At 37.0% G+C, this 21,636-nt stretch overlaps 1 protein-coding gene across 1 annotated transcript; it reads left to right on the top strand.

The window, feature by feature from the left end:
• The first annotated feature begins 10,630 nt into the window (after nucleotides 1–10,630).
• Nucleotides 10,631–11,966, top strand: LOC145093095 (LOB domain-containing protein 41-like). Its single transcript, XM_079031141.1, has 2 exons — nucleotides 10,631–11,049; nucleotides 11,139–11,966. Exons 1-2 carry the CDS (start codon nucleotides 10,860–10,862, stop codon nucleotides 11,792–11,794), a joined length of 846 nt encoding a protein of 281 aa, XP_078887267.1. The 5' UTR covers nucleotides 10,631–10,859; the 3' UTR covers nucleotides 11,795–11,966.
• The last annotated feature ends 9,670 nt before the right edge of the window (nucleotides 11,967–21,636 follow it).

Here is a 21,636-nt window from a genome sequence, read left to right as displayed (position 1 = left end):
TATGAGTTCTCACCCTTGGAAAACCCCTCTCCTCGCAACGAAGACAACATTGTCACTCGACCTATAGAAGAGATATCCAAAGGATTTCTGCGGGTAGCCGATGAAAATACATCGCTCACTACGAGGTTCGAGCTTGTCGCGAGTCTCTCGTCTTACAAAAACTTCACAACCCCAAACCTTGATATGTGCTAACGAGGGAGCTTTCCCTGTCCACATCTCGTGAGGAGTTTTGGCAACCTTCTTTGTAGGGACTCATTTAAGGATATGGGCGGCAGTCTCTAAGGCATACCCCCAGAATGAGATAGGTAGTGAAGCACGACTCATCATAGAACGAACCATGTCTAACAGGGTTCGATTACGCCTTTTTTGCCACACCATTCAACTGCGGTGTCCTAGGTGGCGTCAATTGCGAAACTATTCCGCATTCCTTGAGATAGTCGTGGAATTCAAGACTTAGGTACTCTCCTCCTCGATCGGATCGAAGCATCTTGATTTTCCTGCCCAATTGATTCTCCACTTCATGTTTGAATTCTTTGAACTTTTCAAACGTTTCTGACTAGTGCTTGATTAAGTAGATATACCCATATCTACTATAATCATCGGTGAAAGTCACATAGAAGTGGTTCCCATCCTTTGTAGTAGATCTAGAGGGCCCACACACATCGGTATGTATGAGATCCAATAAACCCTCACCCCTCTCACAAGTGCCAGTGAAGGGTGACTTGGTCATCTTTCCAAGTAAACAAGATTCACACGTGTCATCTTCCCTAAGGTCGAATGACTCCAACACTCCATCCTTTTGGAGTTGGGCTATACGCTTCTTGTTGACATGTCCAAGACGACAATGCCACAAGGATGCTCTATCCATACTATTGGAAGAATCCATACACAACACATCAGTTCCTAGGTTATCTACAATCATAACAGTTTCATAAATTCCATTACAAGGCATTGCTTCAAAATATAAAACACCATTTAGATAAGCATAAATCGAACCATTCTCATTATTAAATGAATATCTAAATCCTTGTTTAAACAAACCATGAAAATAAATGATGTTTCTTGCCATATCTGGCGAGTAGCAACAATTATTTAAATCTAAATTCAATCCATTACTAAGAACTAAAGAATACACTCCAATCTTGGTAACAGGCGACGATCTTCTGTTCCCCATGATTAGATTTATTCTGCCGAGCTCCACATCCCTACTTCTTCCTAGTCCCTACAAATCAGAACAAATGTGGTAACCACACCCTGTATCAAGAACCCAAGAAATAGAATAGGATGAATCATTAGATTTAATTTTGTATATACCTGCAAAAGATGGCTTGATCTTTCCATCCTTGATGGCTTGCAGATATTCCGGGCAGCTTCTCTTCCAATGCCCTATTTTGTGGCAATGATGGCACTCTGCCTCTTTTGGGTTAGGGTTGGGCTTAGTAGGATCAACTTTGGTCCCACTAGAAGAGGAACCATCTTGGGACTTTCCCTTGCGGTGGTTCTTCGAAGAAGCCTTCCTCTTCTTGCCCCTTCCCTGCCCAATAGCCACAACAGGAGCAGCAGACGGATTGGGAGATGGTGCAACAGACTTGTCCTTAAGGTTGCTCTCAGCAGTCCTTAGGAGCCCTTGGAGTTTGCTTAGGGTGACCTCTTCCTTGTTCATGTGGTAGGTCATCCTAAATTGGTTGTAGCATGAGGGCAAGGACTGGAGAACAATGTCGATAGCCAAATCTTCCCCAAAGTTGACATTCAACTTGCGAAGACGATCGACATACCTTTGCATCTTTTGCAAGTGCATGGTAAGAGATTCTCCACTTCCCATCTTAGCAGTGATCATATTCGTTATGATCTCATAGCACTCTTGCCTCACGCTTTGGTGGTATCGCTCCATCAAGTCTAGATGCATCTCATAAGGATACATGTCCTCATAGGACTTTTGGAATTCGGAGTTCATGGTGGCTATCATGATGCAATGGACTTTCGTTGCATCACGCTCATGTGTTTCAAACACAACCATTTCTTCAGGAGTGGCAGTTTCTGGATTGATCTTCTCGAGCTTCTCATCGAGAACATACTCCTTGTCCTCCTAACGCGCGATCGTGCGAATGTATCTTATCCATTCACTAAAGTTCGATCCATCGAAAGTCACCTTTTGACAAAGGCTCATTAGCGTGAATGAGCTAGCAGCAGCGTTGTCTGCGTTAGACATCTACCAATAGAAAAGAACAAAGTTGATTAGAGTTAAGTCCCTAATTAACACCCAAAATGGAAATTTAGGGCTAGGACCCAACAACATTATTTACACATTAGAAAAGGGATACCGTAATCCAACATGCAAATAATTTGGAGGTAAGTGAATGACGATTCACTAATTCTTCACCATGAAAAATATAAGCTTTAAGTTTTAAATGTATTGAGAATTCCTAGATTTTGAGATTCATTGAACTTTGCAATGGCATGTTTAAATCTCGTTATGCACCTCTAGTTTGTGACTGGGATATCGAGGATCACAAAGAGGGTGTGAATAACCATGCAAATATACATGGTGCCTTCATTGTTACAATCACTTATTCGATGTGCCGATAAACCACACACGCTCCATCGAACTATGACAAACAATGAATCACCCTTTGCCATCTTTGCTTAGAACCAATTAGTGTGCCGGTTAACCACACACGCTCCACTAACATCTAAACAAGGGTGCAAAGTGCAATTTCATGTGATTACATCAATTCACTTTTCCTAAAGTAACTAAGATTGGGAATTTTATAAAATAGTTTAGTTACTCTATAGTTTCATTATATTTATTAATGAAAAGAGGTTTGCCCTATCCTACCCGTTCGGCTAACGACCCTCCACCAGTCAAGCAAGCGGTAGGTGTGAGTGTACACCCATTAAGCGCAATTTTATAGGCAGCAACCTTATACCCATCTTATAGACCGGCTTCGTGAATGAGGCCTAATAACGGTAAGACTAAAATATTTAACTCATACATATATATATATATATATATATATATATATATATATATATATATAAAGCTTGTAATCATATAATAGTATAGGGTTGAATCTTAAACTTGTAAAACTCTAGGGTTTGAAATTTAAATTATTCAAATTAAACTTTTAATCACAAAACTTAAATTTCAAAAACTTGAGGACAAGTTTTAAACTTTTCAAAACACAAGGATCAAATAGCAAATAATGTAAATCAACAATTAGATTATCTCAATTTGATCTTATTCAATATTACTTGCAAAACAATTCACCAATTCAATTCAAATAATCAATTATTATCACATAAGGAAATTATTATTTAACTAATTGGTAATTATCTTTTGTTTGGTCAAGAATATACTCATATATATATGGTAAAAATCGGATTTTAATGACCCAAAACAGTTAAGGCAAGTTTCCTCAAGTAAAAAAGTAAGAAATCCCGAAACTCCCTCTTTCTGACGCTCGAACTCACCGAGTTCCCACTATGGACTCGCCGAGTTGGAGCTACTCGTCGAGTCCACAGTGGAACTCGCCGAGTTCATTAGGCAGAAGACCGAAAAATGAATTTTTCAAGCAACAAGCAAATAACCAATGCATCAATTCAATAGAAATCAATCAAAGCTCTGATACCACTGATGGGTTTGAGCCATAAGAACTTTCCTATGTGCACATGAAACCCTAATTGCTTGGATCTAGGTTTCTCTAATTGAACATGCATGTATCGAAGACTTTCATTCATAGATCTAGTGTAAACAAACAATTCATAACATATGAAAGACAGATTTAGAAGAATACCTTGAGTTGCTTGTTTGATACTTCTTCTTCTTGGAGCTTAGAGTCACAATTGTCACTCCTCTAATGGCTTACAAACACCAACTAACAAGAAGATGATTTGAGAGAGAGGAAGGATGGTGAGAAATCGGCCCTAGGGTTTCTTGCCTTGCATGAGTGCCGATTTCCCTCACCCTAGGGGTCTATTTATACTATGGGATACTAGGGTTTCACATTTAACCATAATTGAATAACTTAGGCCCTAAGCAATCCAAGATCCTCCTAGATATTAGGCTTGGACGATTTTAAGGTTCCCAAACCCTAAATTTCGTCCACCCCATTATCTATAAGGATACATAGCCCAAAACACAACTATCACACATTTGACAGTTTATGCCCCTTTATTCAATTAACATCTTTAAGTCACCAAATTAATTCTTAATTAATATATGACTTATATTAATCAAATAATATTATTAATCCTTTAATATATTATTCTCATAATATATTAACAATAATATTTCTTCTCTCTTAACAAATCATCCTGTCAAGTTGCTATGGTGAAGGCAACCCAAAAGGACCATGCTCAACCGGGTTAAGTACTTACCAAGTATAGTTACAGCCTTAGACACTAATCCAACAATAACCCAAATCCATAAAGACCTAAGGCCCAACAATGGACTAACCCAAAAAAGACTTATGGACCAACAATGGCCCAAACTAGTTCAAGGCCTAAAAGCCCAGCTGGTGAGTATGTGGAGCGTACCACCATATTATACCCAGCGTACAAGTCAAAACAACGATGTAGAAAATGGGACACAAACCCAGTACATGCAGCGTACTTAGAAGTACGCCCAGTGTATTGGTCGGTAGCTTTTTCTCATCCACATGGCTTAATCCCTTAACACCTTAACGTCCAAACCTCATATCTACTTCTAAATAAGGTCTTAATCCATAAAGTGGGAAGCTTTCAGCCTTTTCATGTCTCTAAGAGGTCCAAATACTAGATCTAGCATTCTTTCTTCATAAAATGACCATAAACTTTTGCAATTTTGGTCCTCAACCATCAAGATGCAAAATTTATCATCAAGGAACCTCAGAAGCATCAAAATAACAACTCAAGACCTATGGAGTATCATTCACTCACAAGAATCATCTTATGGGACCAAAGGGCATAAGATTTTACCCACAAACAAGATCTACACTCAAGATTCATAAAGTATAGAGCTTTATATCTTCTAAGGCTTGTAAAGATGTTAAAGATTCTAGATCTTCAAGCTCCAACTCAACCAATGCTTCACCACTTAGCTCCTTCTTCTTCTAGGTACCCAAAAACACCACAAGATCACAACAAAGGCTCAAGAACACTTAGATGGAGACTATGGTTTCGTGGGAATCTTTTTAGGGTAAGAGTTTGATGAGGGGGTAGCCTCACAGTCCATAATGTTGCTTAAATAGGGACCCAACCCTAAAAATTAGGTTTTGTGTTCTGAGAGAGTACGCCTAACATACGCTAAGGTACACCTAGTAAGGAAGCTATGTGTCTGACTTAAAGAGAGTACGCCATGCATACTGCAAGTTACGACTAGCGTAACAAGGACCAAAATGCTAACTTTTAAAATTTTAATACCAAACTGGAAGATACTTGATAATTGAGTGTCACATGATGGCGGTGCTTGAACCTACATATGTTCTTTGTTCTCTGTTGGACCATTAGTCCTAACCTTCGACTTACAACTCAATCTTCATTTAAGGCTCCTACTATTTCTCTAATTGGGTCATAGACTCAACTAGAGCTGGCAAAAACTGACCCAACCCACCAACCCAAAATTAGCAGGTTGGGTTGAGATTTTCAACCTATTATGTTAAATGGGTCAACCCGTCTAACCGATTTAATTATATAGGTTGGGTTAGGTAAAAATATCAACCCGTTTTCAACCCACCAACCCATTTAACTTTAATTTATATTAAATTTAATAATTATTAAAATATTATCATGTATTAATCTAAGTATTAGTTTATAAATTACAATGTTTGTATTATTATTTATGTTTTAAAAAAAATGAAGTCCTAATTTCTACCTTTTTTTCTTGGCATCGACAACACTAGCCACTCTAAAAAATCTCTTAGAAATTACATATATTTAATGCTATTTGAATAATTTCTTTGTATATGTGAATTGTGATTGTGCTTTTGTCATACTTTGAAATTTTATTTAAGTCTATAACTAATTTAAGTGGTGTAATCCTTAGTTAATTTATTTATTTTTTTTATTTTAAATGGGTCAACCCAAATTTAACCAATTTATTTAATAGGTTGGTTTGGGAATTACATAAACGGATCAACCCGATTACAACCCATTTATCTGAAAGGTTGGGTTGGGTTGGTAATGTCAACCCATTTAAATAAACAGGTTGAGTTGGGTTGAAATTTCCAACCCAATTAATAAATGGGTTGAACCCGAACCCAACCCAGGTCGACCCATTGCCACCTCTAGACTCAACCCTAGATAAGGTATTTACTTTGGCTATAGTAACAAACCGAATGGACACACTCTAATGACCTTTCATTGCACGACGCAACAGATGCACAACGAACTAGACTCTTGTTTTCATGAGTCAAACACCCAACATGGAAGGCACCTTCCTTCATGTTCTAATGTAGTACAACCACATCATCACACGTAGCATCGCTTAGCTACCAACTACTAAATCGAAGGCCGCATTTCTACTGTCTATCACCTCGATCATATCCTTTTTCAATCTCTGACTAAAGTCATTTACTACACAGGTTGTGGTTCTCTGAACCAATCAACTCGCTTCACAAATCTATATTAATCAGACTCGATTATTTATGACCACTAGGGTTAGAACAAAAATCATCTTCCTAGTCATCACCAAAACGATGGTAATAACAGAACAGACAGAAAAAAACTCAACTACCAATGCCTTAGTAACCTTCTGACTCTTCTTGATCCAATTGTGAGTCATGTGATTCAAGTAGTATAGGCCTCTACTACCTTTCACACATACTCAAACTTGTCCCAAGAATTGCTTTGTAGTTTTCCAAGTCACTACACATAATAACCACAAAGTAAGTTAACACATATAAGTGTGTCTAAACAAGCACATAAAGCAATTTTCCTAGACTCTACTAGGATCTCTTTTACGTATATGTCTGGTCTAGAATATTTTATTTTTGTGCTCATTTATTTCAAAATCAGTAATTCGTAATATCATCAAAGAGGTCTTTAGGAATGTCTTTACTTAGGATGTTGTCTTTTCAAAAACATGTCCTCCTTTATTTTTATTTTTTTGATTGTTTAAGACAACATCTCTTCAACAACGATGCCACTCCCAAGCTCTTCGCATTAATTCTTCCTCGTGTAGTGTCCGGTTAGCATGACACAATACATACAATTTTACTCTGGTGGTATGGAGACAAATGTTTCCCAACGACTTATACCACCTCTTCACTTCATCTTCCTTTCGTAACATTTGCATTCCTTTATAGGAGTTGATCTGCATCTCAACACACTTTACTAGCTTCAGTTTGGTCCTTTGTCATTCTTCACACAAATAGCCTGCTTCATGCAATACTACAGAGATATTACTACTTCAGCAAAGCACTCTAGCACACTAAACAAGTAAGTAACTTAGCATTTCACCAAATCATGACAATTATTCACCATCCTAGTCTTATATGTTAAATTTGGCTTATCATATTTAAGGAACTCTCGTAAGGACGTGATGGAAGTCAATCTTCATTCAAAGCAACATGTATAGGGTACAAATCAGCTCTTAACTCACTGATCAAGTTGCATACTGCCTCGCATAAATAGACAAAGTCTCGGCTTATAGAGTCTAAAAACTTTGTCAAACTTACCCTGTTTGTCTTTCTTTAATTCCCCTGAATTCCGCACAACAACTCATATAACCTCAACTTCGGTACCACTAGAGTATTTATCACCATTTTTGGTTCCTCTCTATCCGCAAGCAATCATTGCTTCAATCGGGTCGGTGGTGGAAACGCCTTGCAATGGGACGACTTCATGGATCATGAAAAAAATCATTCATCTTGGCAAATATACTTCGAATGTACAACATTCTTCCAAATGTAGTATTATTTCATCAAACGTACTCTATAGGTTCAATACCATGCTCTAGGTATCATTCACGATATTGCTTGATATGTATCGTTCATTATCATAAGTCTTCTTATCTGCTCAAAAACTTATATGTCAGTTCTAATACAGTAATTAAACGTTTAGAATCCTGAACACATAAAATTTCCTCCTCCAAACCAAGGTTGCCAATAGACCTTAAATCTCTACAAGTAATAGCATTCTAGGTAAGCAACCTAAGGCATGCTATATTACATAACAATTAGCACATATTAGCATATAAGGCATCTCTCCTAAAGTATGTTAGTGTATATCATAGCAAGTAAGGTATTCAACCTAAGGCCTTCTATAAAATAAATCTCATTATCACATAATATCAATTAAGGCCTACACCTTAAGGTATTCTAGTGCTTGTGTCTATTTAGGTTTACAACCTAAAATATTTTAGACACACATCTCACCATCATCACTTATCATCCAAGTTTAAGTCGAGAAATTCTCACAATTCCTAGTTCACTTAAACTAATGCTCTGATACCAATTGCAACATCCCTAATTTTCATAGCCGGAAAAAAAAAGTTCTTTACGCTTTCAAAAATCATAATATCTTTATTTGCGGAAAAGGCCAGTAATGTACAACATTTTGAGTACAAATAAATGTCTCAAAATAATAAAACTTTAAGGATGTCATAATCGATAAACAACATATGTTACAGTGTAACCACCTAACGATCATGAACACTATTGCAGGTCTTCTTTTCAATCACTCAACATCCTATTCAAGTCTACAACAGTCTAAACACCGGTTCCTGTGATGCATATAAAATGAGTGGGTCAGGTTGGGAAACCTGGTAAATTACATAGGGTTTTCAAGCCCACAATAACTTAATCATATATCACAAACCTACAAAACCAATTGTTATTATCAACATAGATATTTCATATCCATAAGACAATCTATCCCATCACATCGATCCTCACACACTGATCCTATGCAATGACCTCATGAGATTTATCCAGAAGGATTACTGTGAACAACTAGATGCTTTGGGGATTCCTTAGTAGCAGACAAGGATAAAAAAGACAATATATTAGAGGAATGGAATAAGTCACATCGTTGAACCTTGGTTCATACCCTAAGATAGTTAATTAGAGGAATGGGACTCGACGAGTGCTAGAACGGACTCGACAAGTCCAAGACAATCTTTATAAGGATGAAGATGAACTCGACGAGTTGTTCATCAACTCGGCGAGTCGAGGACAGAACTTATTCATCAGATGAAGATGAACTCGACGAGTTGTTCATCAACTCGGCAAGTCGGATGAATTTCATGTGATGTTCATATGAGAGAGAAACTCGTCGAGTTGATGGCCCAACTCGACGAGTCAGGTCATGGATGAGGGCGAGTAAAGGGTAAGGGACTCGGCGAGTTGACGGCCCAACTCGGTGAGTCGGGTCAACTTGAAGTTGACTTTGACTAGACTTGGACTGACCCTGTCTAGGGTTGTACTTGATGAGTGTTGACCTGAAGGTTATCGTGTAGGGATCGAGGAGTCGACTTGTGCGCCGAGGATAATTCAAACACTGCACAACATTGAGGTGAGTTACCTTCCAGTAGGGGTGGGTCTGAGGCCACAATGCCGGTCCACCAAAAAAGGGTATTTAGAAGATAATGGTCTTCGTGATAATTATCTTGGTCTGGTTATGTGTATAGTAGGGATTAGTTTCCCTAACAGTGGTCCGTAGGACCCAAGGGTAGGTCAGTACCCGGATATGCCTAACTGTATGTTTATATCGGTAGATTGTATGCTAGTGGTAGGGGTGAAATAGTCCCCAGTTACAGGTTGAAAGATACCGATGTCGGATACCGGCTGAAAGATACTGATGTTGATTACCGGTTGAAAGATACCGATGATGGTTATCGGTTAAAAGATACCGATGTTGGTTACCGGTTGAAAGATACCGATGTAGGTTATCGGTTGAAAGATACCGACGATATTGTATGGTATGTGGTATGATGAGGGAACTCACTAAACTTTGTGCTTGCAGTTTTGGTTTTGGTTTCAGGTACCTCTTCGTCGAAGGGGAATGAGCCGGCGGTGTAGCATCGCATCACACACACACACATGGTTTTCCGCAAGGAGTTTTTGGGACTGTACTCTGATTTTTATTACCTTGACATTATGGTTTGGGACACAACAATATGATTTTGTGACGTGTTGTTTATTCGACAATATTTGGTAAAAATGTTTATGGAATTGTTAATTTAAAAATGAAATTTTCGGCTTGAAATTTGGGTCGTTACAATATATCACACTAAACCTAACATTATACTTAGTGTTGATGAATAGTATAACACTAAATATATTATGATACTATTTAGATACACTATAAAAATTGAATTAAATAGAATATATTTTAAATATTATTTTACCATTAAGCATACTATACTATAGTTAGATAGTATATAGTGATTGTATTTATAACTACAATTATAAATTTAATGTAAAAAATAATATTAAAGTTTTAAAGGTTTAAAATTTGGACATACTCTAAACAAACAAGTCACCACAAAGTAGGGTTTGGATTAGTAGCTAAGGAGTGATCTTACGCGCCGCCCGTTGAAAGTGGTTAGAATTGTGTTGCTTTTGTTATTAAACACAAGTGGGTTTGTACGGGCAATGTTTTGACATTTGAATGCTACAAAGAAAGGATCATTCCATTTCCACAGCATTACATTTTTTATGTTCATGAATGTGGAAAACCGGTTGTTAACTTAAACAATACCAGTCTTTTGGAAACAACTGCGCCCTCCCAGAAATCCAGCGGCCATTTTTGCACATATATATATACACCCACCCACCACCACCACCTCCACATATCTAACTTTCAACCCTCTTCTTCATCTCCCGCTCTCTCTCTCTCTAAATCTTTCTTCAAACCTTCTCTCTCTAAAACCTGCAACAATGAGAATGAGTTGCAATGGATGCCGGGTGCTTCGAAAGGGATGTAGTGAAGACTGTAGCATTAGACCTTGTTTGCAGTGGATTAAAGATCCGGAATCACAAGGAAACGCCACCGTGTTTTTAGCTAAGTTCTACGGCCGCGCCGGACTCATGAACCTCATCAACGCCGGCCCTGAACACCTCCGTTCTGGTGAGTACTTCATTTTTCTTGATTTACAAATCTTTGAAACTACAAACATTGAGATCGAAAGTTTGATGAAATTTCTTTGTGTATTACAGCGATATTCAGGTCACTTCTATACGAGGCTTGTGGTCGGATCGTGAACCCGATATATGGCTCTGTCGGGTTGTTATGGTCTGGAAGGTGGCAGCTTTGTCAAGATGCGGTGGAAGCGGTTTTAAAAGGGTCTCCGATCGTGCAGATATCTTCCGACACGGAGGAGCCGAACAACGGTCCGCCGTTGAAGGCGTACGACATTCGTCACATATCAAAGGACGAGAACTCCGGTGGGTCCAACGAGCTTCACCGGATCAGGACACGATGTCGTTTCAAGAGATCAGGATCGAAAGGAAAAGCAAAAACTAATCGAGTTTGTGTCGGGTCAAGTGATCATGATCAAGAATCAGGTCACGATGAAGTTAACAACAGGTCGTCTAGTCATGAGTCTACCCTGAGTCATCAATCTGAAGCGGCGCATGTGGTGGAAGGTGAAAGCCACGAGACGGCGGAGGAAAGCTTGGTGTCTGTAGAAACAGCCGAGGGTTCCGCCGCTGCTCCGACGATGCAGGATAAGAAGGATGAGATTGAACTGGAGCTGACTCTTGGCTTTGAGAGGAGTCGAAGTCCTGAAAGTTTGGGAAAAGCGGCGGAAGATTCGGATAACTCCGGCGACACAGTTTATAGGATGGAACTGGGATTAGGTTATCCAGTGTAACCGGATTGTATGTATCTAGTGACTTGGTACATTAGTTTTGACGCTTCAGATCAAGTTTTTTTTTTTTGTTGAATTTTATATATAATTTTTTTGGCAAAGAAAGGTTATATTACTTAAGATTTCAATGTATAAAATGCAAATTACATAAAAAAATATATCATATTTTGGTGTTTTTGTAGTTTGCTATACAAAGAATTGTCAAAGTTTATGATAACAAAATATAGTATTTAAATAAAAAAATTAGTAAAATAATAGCTTTTAATTTATGTCAAAGCTGGTTATTTTTTGTTAATAAACTGAATCATAAAAGTTATTTAAATAATAGTTTTATATATTTTACCCGTATATATATAAATTATAAAATGAAACTTGGTGTTTTAATTTAATTTGAATCCTAGAAAAGAAATTGTAGTTAAATTTTTATTTAATTATTAATTAGATTAGATTTCTTGAATATTGGGATAAGAATAAGATAAGCGACATTTCGATGTGGTATATGGCCCATGGTATTTGTTACTTTTCATTCCGCCCACAGACATGTCCTAGTTTTCTCCAAATACCAGAAACCGGACATTTCTTTTTGTGTTTGTTGCTGACTCACTACTTTTCCCGAAAACCAGGAGATTAAACCAGGTGGGCCACTCCTTCTTGTGTGGCGATTCGACCCCCACACTGACAACCTTTCACGTGTAATCCACGCGCATCTTTTCTGTGCTTTTCCGCGTCTCCAAGCCTCGTCACTTTAACACTTGTCTGCCGCTTCTTAAACTCTCACCACCACTTACACCATTCTCTTCTTTAAAGAATCTTTTATTACAATAAGGGTTAATGCCTACTCTTTGGAATTTTTAGGTTTAGTAGAGTTGGAGAAGATATTCTTTTTTTAAGGCGGCTAATGATATTTAATTAATTTTGTTCTTCAGGAATCAGGATTAAGTATAGATTTAAATTATGGTCGTTGCTTGTTTAATGTAATGTTTGCTTCTTTGTATTATGCTTTTAATAGTTATGAGACCCGTATATTATACGGGTTAATTAAAACAAAATGTTAATATAAACGATTAAATGAAAATTTTATTTGAATTTGAAATTCAAAATAACTGAAAATTATGAGAAAAAAACATACAAAAAATAAATAAATTAAAATTATGTGTTTAGTTATCAAATTTGTGTACTAAATGGGTAAATTATAACAAAATGTTAAACACAAAGGTTTAAACTGTAAATTTATTTGAAATTGAAATTAAAATTTAAAATTTGAAATTTGAAATAAATAGTCATTATTGTAGGTTTAATTTATGGAAACTAAATTAATGATATATTGGAAATGAAAAATGAAGTAAATGACAAGTGGAAAATAAATATATATCTCAAAATTATGACAAAATGACATGTGGCCAATTGAATGGGAGAATGACAAGTGGCAAAATCATTTTTATTTATTAGGGAAGATTCTAGCGTCTTTCTAGTTTGTTACCAAATCTGTCGTTCAAAAAAAAGTTGGAGGTTTATAATTTTTTATTTATTTTTATCATTTTTGCAGGTTAAGCAGATTACTTGTTGGTCACTTGCACAAGTGGCACGCCCTATGTGTTGAGAGGGTTAGTTTGGCTGATGTGGCAGCTGACATGATATGCCGCGTTAGTTTGACATTTATAAGAAAAATGAAGGCACCATGAAAGTAACGAGCTGGTTGAGAATCAAACTCGTGACCTCTTAAAGAAAGTGTCAACACCTTCCAAAAAAGACTGTCAACAACGTCAACATCAACATCAATGTCAGTGCCTGTAAGTCCCTAATTTGCCTGTGTATCAGTCAAATCCGTTTGATGGTGCGGAATCCCAATCAAACAGATGATGTCGGATAAAATAAGAAGAGAAGGAGAAGAAGAATATTATGAATCTTGAATGTATTAATGATATGAATGAAATTCCTTACACAAGATTCACACACACAAACGTTCCTTTCTCTCTGGCCGTAAACTCTCTAGGGTTCACCAATCTTTACTCCTCACCCTAACACCTCTATTTATACTAGGGAACATGGGCCGGAAACAAATGGGCCGTAAATGAGTTTACGGCCGTAAACTCAGCCATAAACATGACCAAAAACTCCACAATTATTACACAAAAATACAAATGCCCATAAAAGCAAAGTATAAACCATATTTTGACCCAACAATCTCCCCCTTGGTTTATAGCTTTCTTTTCTTAATTGACCCAACAAGCTCCCCCTAAAAAGTAGTTGACTTTCTTGATAATCTTCATTGGGAACTTGGCTTCAGCAATAATCTTCAAATTCTTCACGACTTCAAGATGAACTTTATGAATCTTCAATGAATGAATTCATCTTGAGCAGTTGGGCTTTTCTTCAGAATTTGGCATTGAACGCACATTGGGTGAGGAGGCTTGACGTACTGATTCTTGAAAGATAGTGCTTTCAGCTTGAGAATCTTTAGAGAGAACATCAGAGAGAACAAATCTTCTGGATCACTTCAGCAGGTACAAAGATAGCAGCAGACTGATTGAGGAGGCTTCAATGCAATCCGTCACATAATCTTCAATTGCAGCTTCACCTTGCTTCTGGGGTTGAAGGATTGAATGTTGAAAGAATAATCTTCATTTCTTGCTCATTCGAATGTGAATTCTTCGATGCTCACGGACGAGGCTTTGACTCAGAAATCTTCAACACAAACTCCATGAGTCTTATCTATACCTGAAATCACTATTCAAGACAAAACAAAACTAAAAGAAAACTTAGCACATAAATTAAAATAGAAACAAAAATATTTTTGGATTTTTGATTTTTTTGAACAAGAAATAAAACAGAAATAACACTATTTTTGGATTCTAATTTTTTTTTTATTTTTCTTCGATTTTTGATTTTTTTTTGTTTTTTTTATTTTTATTATTTTTAATTTTTAATTATCCCCTAATATTTAAATTAGAAGAAACTATGACAAATTTAACAAAAATAAAAATGATATCTAACTTTAAGAGTGATTTGGGATCAAAGTTTTTAGACAACCTTTATCCACTTGTCGGTACCTTTCATATTCACATCTTTGTCTGGTCGATCGTCGGTATTGTTGTCCACTTAAACACGAAAAATTTGTGACAGATTTAGGACATACTATTTGTTACAAGACATAATGAACTTAAAAAGCTAAAATTCATATCTGATTCTAATTCCTTAGATACTATATCTTAAGGACCATTCATCTGACGACGACCAGGGATATTGTTGTCCACCTAAATTGAGCAGCGAGATCTACAGACAATTTTGTATGAGTTCAATTTTAAGTGTACTGGAACGTGTTTCCCGCTTCCTGATATGCCCCAGCCATCAAGAACTTCCAGAGTACTCCTTACACCGGGTGAGCAGACAACCATTCAGAGAGAGAAAAGATTCAGAATTCTATTGCTAACTACTTCAGAGGGGTTGAGAAGAAGAAGGTTGCATATGCTGTGTACCAGGTCGGATTAGAAGTCGCGCAAAGGAGACAGCATATGGCTAACAGATAAGAAGTATTTCACACATTTATATATAGCCTGCAGAGAAATAGAGTTGCATATGTTGTGTACCAGGTCGGATTGGAAGTCACACAAAGGAGACAACATATGACTAACAGACGGAAAGAAAGAAAATGATATTCTACAGACCTAATTTATCGGAATTTACCAGTCGCCCCATCCAACCGGAATTAAGGACAGAATCCGCACATCGAGGAAAAGTTAAACCACGGTTCCAAGTACGGGTTCATTTAATGTGACGAGTAGATTCCCATATATATCTCCCTGCTCAACCTATCCGAGCGTCGTATTGTCAGGCTGAATGGATCTAACTAGGTCAAGATTTGTCAAGTCTATAAATTTCCTAAGTTCAAATCTCCCTAGTCAAGTCCTTTTAAAAATTTTCGTGCCTACCGACGCATCAAACCAGAGCATAGACCCTTCAACTTTGGGTACGTTACGCAGACTCAGGTTGCATGTTATCACATGATCATATGACTTCCCAAAACATCTCTTACAAGCACATTCCATTAACATTATATTTTGTTTTTTTTTTATTTTCTAAAGTTTTTTTTTTAATTTTCTAATTTTTGTTTTGTTTTTATTTCTCCCCCTAAATTTGTGCATAGGAGAGAAACAAAAATAAATGCGCAAATTTAAACTATCTTAAAACAAAAATTAGTCTTTAAAGCGAATCAGGTTAAGAAAAACTTAGGAGTATAGAGAAGAAAACGCAAACCGTAATTCACCGATTGAATCTGCATCCAAAAGGTCTGAGAACAGCACGCATAATCTCAGAACAGATCCGAAAATTCTTCATATCATTAAGCTTTAACCCCATGTGGTCCCTTCTTTTCTTCCTTTCCCGCAAAAGGACACATGTTCTCAAACAATGTTTTGAGTGTTGTACAGTTGAGAGATGTCTCCTATCATGTGCCTGGAACAACCACTACCAACAAACCGAAGTCTGATGATATGCCTCCATAGCTGCTCCGACACAGAGCGGGATTAGTTGGTCTTTGGAACCCAGTCCATTTTGAAACTGGGTCGACCTTTGTCATCAACGCACGATACTCTCTCCCATGACATATCCTGTTTATCACAAACAAAAGATGTAGAAACGTTAGAAGCATTAGGAGATTTGGGAGAGTGAGCCTTTGGAACCCATTTGTAGTTGGGTTTAACCCATTTCTTTTTCGATCCTATGGGTGGCTCAGTACTTGATTTGGAACTTGAAGCCGACTGCCGAGATGACTTTGACCTAACCGGTCTTGGCTTCACAGGAACATCTCTTGAACTGGGCTTGTTGGCCGGCATTCCCTTCTTGCCCTTGGGATTCAAATTCTTTGCCTTGTGGGTTGGATGCTTGGCCTTGGGAGTTACATTCTTGGCCTTCTTGGCATTCCAGTCGTCAATGTCTGAACGTGACCTTGAGGGGTTTCTTTTGGAGTATCTCCCTCTTGGCGCGTTCTGCCAGCCTTGCGCATAGTAAGGAACGTATGCGCGATTTGGACAATTTCGGGCAATGTGACCAGGTGTTCCACAGTGAAAACAAGTCCTTTTCTTCACTAGGAAATTGTTTCTTCCTGCCCCTGGTGGCGTATCTTTGCCTTGTTTCTTATTGTTCCCACATGCACACTTGCGACAGGTACTCTGTTGCGCTGGAATTGGAGGCCTGTATTTACCAACGGCAGGTTTGTTAGAAGCAACAGATTTAGAGTTCAAGGGGTCGTTTGTTTGTTCAGAAGAACTCTCCTTGTTCTCATCCTCTGCTAGTTTACATGCACAAGAAGTAGCAACATTAGTATCTTCAATATTAATAACTCCTCCTGACACAAATCCAGCTGGTTTTCCGTATTTAAGATGTGCCTCCCTGTCAATCTCTTCTTGTTTCATAGGGATGGATGTGTAGTTATGATTGTAAGGAGGAGGTACACTATCATACCCTAGACCCTTGTGTTGATTCCTTTTAAACTGCATGCTTTGGTCTATCATATTTGCAACCACCTCACTTGAGAAATCATATTTTCTAACATCAAGTTTGGCGGTTTCAAAATTTCCTTTCAAAGATTCAACTTCAGCCACTAGCTCAACATTTTGTTTGACTACATAATCATAGTTTTCACATTTGTTACTCTAGTCTTCCTGAAGTTTCCTAAAGTCCTTGGTTTTTGCTTCCAACTCAGCCTTCAGGGGTTTCTGTCCTTTCCTGAGTTGATATCCTTCATATCTCAGGTCCTCAACTTCTCTTTTAAATACATCAATTTGTTCTCGAATAAACTTAATCGTATCTTCACATGATTGAGAACAAGAAACTTCACATGAATGAGAACATGACACTTCATTGATCGGAAGGTTTACAGAACTCTTTAAAGCGTCAAGCTCTTCAATTACTTCAGCAATACTAAGACGATTGAGATCTTTTGTCTTCTTGATGACAACTACGTTTATATCCCACGATTTCGGAAGTGAATTTAGCAGCTTTTTGTTTATCTCTGATTTGGACAAGAAGATCCCGACTATATTCATCTCGGTAATAAGTGTAGTGAATCGCTGCAACTGAGCTTCGAGGGTTTCTCCAGGGATATAATCGAAAATGTTAAAATTTTGTCTTAACATCTCCTGACGACTCTCTTTCATGTTTTCAAATTCCCTCGTAGACCTTAAAATCAATTAAAAAAAACAACTAGAAGCTAAGATAAAAATCAAACGTCAAATTTAAAATGCCTTTATTTATTTATTTATTTATTTTTTAAAAAACAATCTTAAAAGTCAAATTTAAAAAATTAAACTCAAAAGTCGAACTTGAAAATTCAAACTTAAAAGTCAAACCAAAAAGCTAAATTTGAAATTTTAAAAGTTAAACGAAAAAGTCAAAGTTTAAAATCAAAATTTGAAATAAAAAGTCAAAAATAAAAGAGAAAAAAAAATAAAAACAATTTATTATTATTATTATTATTTTAATTTTGGATGAAAAAGGAATTTTAAAATAAAATGAAATTGAATTTGGGCTGAAAATGACAAAGATGCGAAAGATTGGTGCGACTGGGAATGGTTAAGTTTAAAGTATCGGAATGAAATCAACAAGTGATCTGTTGGAGGAGTTGGCAAGGCGCGTGACTGATTGTAGAATGGATCTAGGTTCGATCCTTGCAGCCTTCAAAGTTGTTCTCCTTTTTTATTGAAGCCCTTGCAGGAGCCGCAAACCACTGAGCCGAGCCGAAAGCGTTCGATCCGCAAGCCGCCGAGCCGAGCCGCAAACTCCGGAAACCCTAGCCGTAAACCTGAATCCCGCCGCCGGCCGTGAACTGTTTCCGGCAGTAAGCTCCGGCCGAAAACCCTTCAACAATTACGTGAAAAACATCGATTTTTCGACTTTGAAGCTCCAAAACTCAATCAAAAACCCCTTTTTTATAAAAACACGAAGAACAAACCCCCCTTAATTTTGCGAGATCTATCCAAAAACGCAAAAATATTTCGAAAATAAGATCAAATAATGCTCCAAAATAGAGTTTACGGCCCAAGAACTCGGTGTTTACGGCCGTAAGCTTGGACCGTAAACACAGAATATTCGATTTTTGGATGAAACAATAAATCCTTTTGACTGATACAACTTGGCTTTGATACCAATTGTAAGTCCCTAATTTGCCTGTGTATCAGTTAGATCCGTTTGATGGTGCGGAATCCCAATCAAACGGATGATGTCGGATAAAATAAGAAGAGAAGGAGAAGAAGAATATTATGAATCTTAAATGTATTAATGATATGAATGAAATTCCTTACACAAGATTCACACACACAAACGTTCATTTCTCTCTGGCCATAAACTCTCTAGGGTTCATCAATCTTTACTCCTCACCCTAACACCTCTATTTATACTAGGGAACATGGGCCGAAAACAAATGGGCCGTCAATGAGTTTACGGCCGTAAACATGACCAAAAACTCCACAATTATTACACAAAAATACAAATGCCCATAAAAGTGAAGTATAAACCATATTTTGACCCAACAGTGCCTCAAGCCTTATCAGTGTCAACGTGTAGATAATAATCTTATGTAATCTTTGTATATTAGCTAATTATACGGATATTTATAGAATATATAGCAGATCCGATATTTTGGTGATACAGATTGGTTCTTAGTATAGTTTAGTATATATATTCAACATTAGGTTAAAACCCTAATGTTAATGTCTTGGTGACTATCTTTGTGACAACCCGTTTCTTAGTGAAAGACAATCTTTGATTATTTTGTGCTCTTTACTTTTTATGTTCTTTATTTGCTTAGTTAGTTCGTTCCTGTTTATTATACTTGAAGTGTATCCGATCGAAACAAACCTTCATTTAGTATCAAAGTAGGTTTTTGATACACTCAAATAATTATTTCGACCTCTTACAATCTCAAATCAACTGCTTGCAACAAGATCCTTCTCTTTGATGAACTCAACTTCATTGCTTGGAAATAAAAGGCTTGGATGCTCTCGAGATCATGGACTTTGACATGTTCGACATCATCAACAAAGTTCCCATCGCCGTTATGCATCAATCATCTAATGATGGTGCATCTGATAGTAAGCTAAAGAAGAAATATGTAGCAGGATACAACAAGGAAGAGAAAAGGATGTTGAATCTCGATGTGAATGCGAGAGTTTCTATTGGAAACTCATTCCCTTATTTTATCTATTGTTTGGTTCAAAACTGCTCAACTGATCAAGAGATGATGATCATACTATCATCTTCTTTTGAAAAAGAAAACTTCTCAGATGACGAAGCTTCAAAAGGTAAGTGTCTCATGGCCCAGATCATTGAATCTCACGCTGACACATCAAATGACTGCGTTGGCACTCTTGACCTTGATCCTTCTCAAGCTGCTAGAGACTTTAAGTCAAAATGGGACGCAACCTCAGCGTATTAGGTAAAAAAATATTGTTAACTACTCTTATGTCGAAAACATCAAAAAACATGACACGATTGATCTCTTACGTTTCGATTTATCTGTTTCAAACAAAGAAAAATCTTCTCTCAATATTGAGCTAAAAAACTCAAAGAAAAACTCTCATTCTTCGAAAAATCTCTTAGGAAAACACTTGTATCTCGCTGAGTAACAATTTTCTTCACTCTGAAAAAGAAAAATATGTTGATCATGCTAGATGCATTCAACTTATTTTTAAAAAATTGGGCTTCTTCTCACTATAATGTCACAAGAATTATTGATGGTCAGGTTCCAGATCAGTGTGAGAAAGTTCTTGAAGGCGATATAGAAGGTGTTGTTTACTTAACAAAAGGTGTTGAGACTAAACAAACCTTCTATAACGTCGATTGTTTAAAAAAAAAGACTTTAAGAGTATATTTGTAAGTACTTATTTTATAAATCAAACTTTAATTGATACTCATTGCTCCATTGACTCTAATGGTAACACCAAAAGTGTTTCTTAATTATCTGATCCTTCTTGTCAACCTTCTCATCGTGATTATGTTCTACCCTCCACTAAGATTTTGCTGAAATTTCTTATATCTAGTGGTGAAGTTCATTCGGTAAATGAAATTCTTAGCATTTTTCCTCAGTGCTCCATTAGCAACTTTGAACCTGGAGATCTATCAAAGTCTTCTATTTCAGATGACTCTTAAATATCTCATGAGCCTCATGACAAGGTATCATCTGAGCATACCATCAATGACATTCCTTGTTCCATAACTAAAACAAGAACTCTTAAATCAAATAATCAAAGTTCTTCGAATTCAACATTTGAAAAGAAATTAAAATCTAATGTTAAAGGAAAGAATCCTAGAATCAAAGTTTATTATCAATGTGGTGACGCTTCTCACAAAGTCAATGAGTGCACTTTTGAAAAGAGCTCCATTCACACTGATAACATCATGAATCGAAATGATAAGTGGATCAAAAAGGAAAGCTCTGTAAATTGTCTCCTTGATGATTGTTATAATATATTTTCTTAAGTGACCCATTGCAAGATGGGTCAGTGTATATTAACTGTATATTTTAGTTTCAGGGTAAAGAACATATTTGGTATCTAGATAGCATGGTATCTAGATAGCGGTTGCTCAAGACATATGACCAAATTCAAGTCTCTTCTGGAAGATTTCATAAATAAGGATGGTCTTACTGTTACATATAGAGATAATGGCAAGGGAGCTACTAAGGGATATGGATCCATCAAGTGCAATTTTGTTGTATTCAAGAATGTCTCTTACGTGATAGGTCTTCAGCATAATCTCATTTCGATCAACCAACTGTGTGACACTGGCTTTGAAGTTCCCTTCAACAAGAGAGAAGGAAAGGTTGTTGATCAAAAGAATGTCATTATTGT

The sequence above is a fragment of the Lactuca serriola genome, chromosome 3, assembly GCF_051521515.1.
Source record: "Lactuca serriola cultivar US96UC23 chromosome 3, Lser_US96UC23_V15, whole genome shotgun sequence".
Classification (NCBI taxonomy): domain Eukaryota; kingdom Viridiplantae; phylum Streptophyta; class Magnoliopsida; order Asterales; family Asteraceae; genus Lactuca; species Lactuca serriola.
The sequence above is the reverse complement of the archived record's forward strand: the minus strand, read 5'-3'. Positions and strand labels throughout refer to the sequence as shown.

What these genes read in the sequence shown, in the direction of transcription:
- LOC145093095 (XM_079031141.1), top strand. Translation starts at nt 10,860, where the DNA reads ATGAGAATGAGTTGCAATGGATGCCGGGTGCTTCGAAAGGGATGTAGT. An exon ending in CCCTGAACACCTCCGTTCTG is followed by an intron (nt 11,050 to 11,138) that starts GTGAGTACTTCA and finishes TGTGTATTACAG; the next exon opens with CGATATTCAGGTCACTTCTA.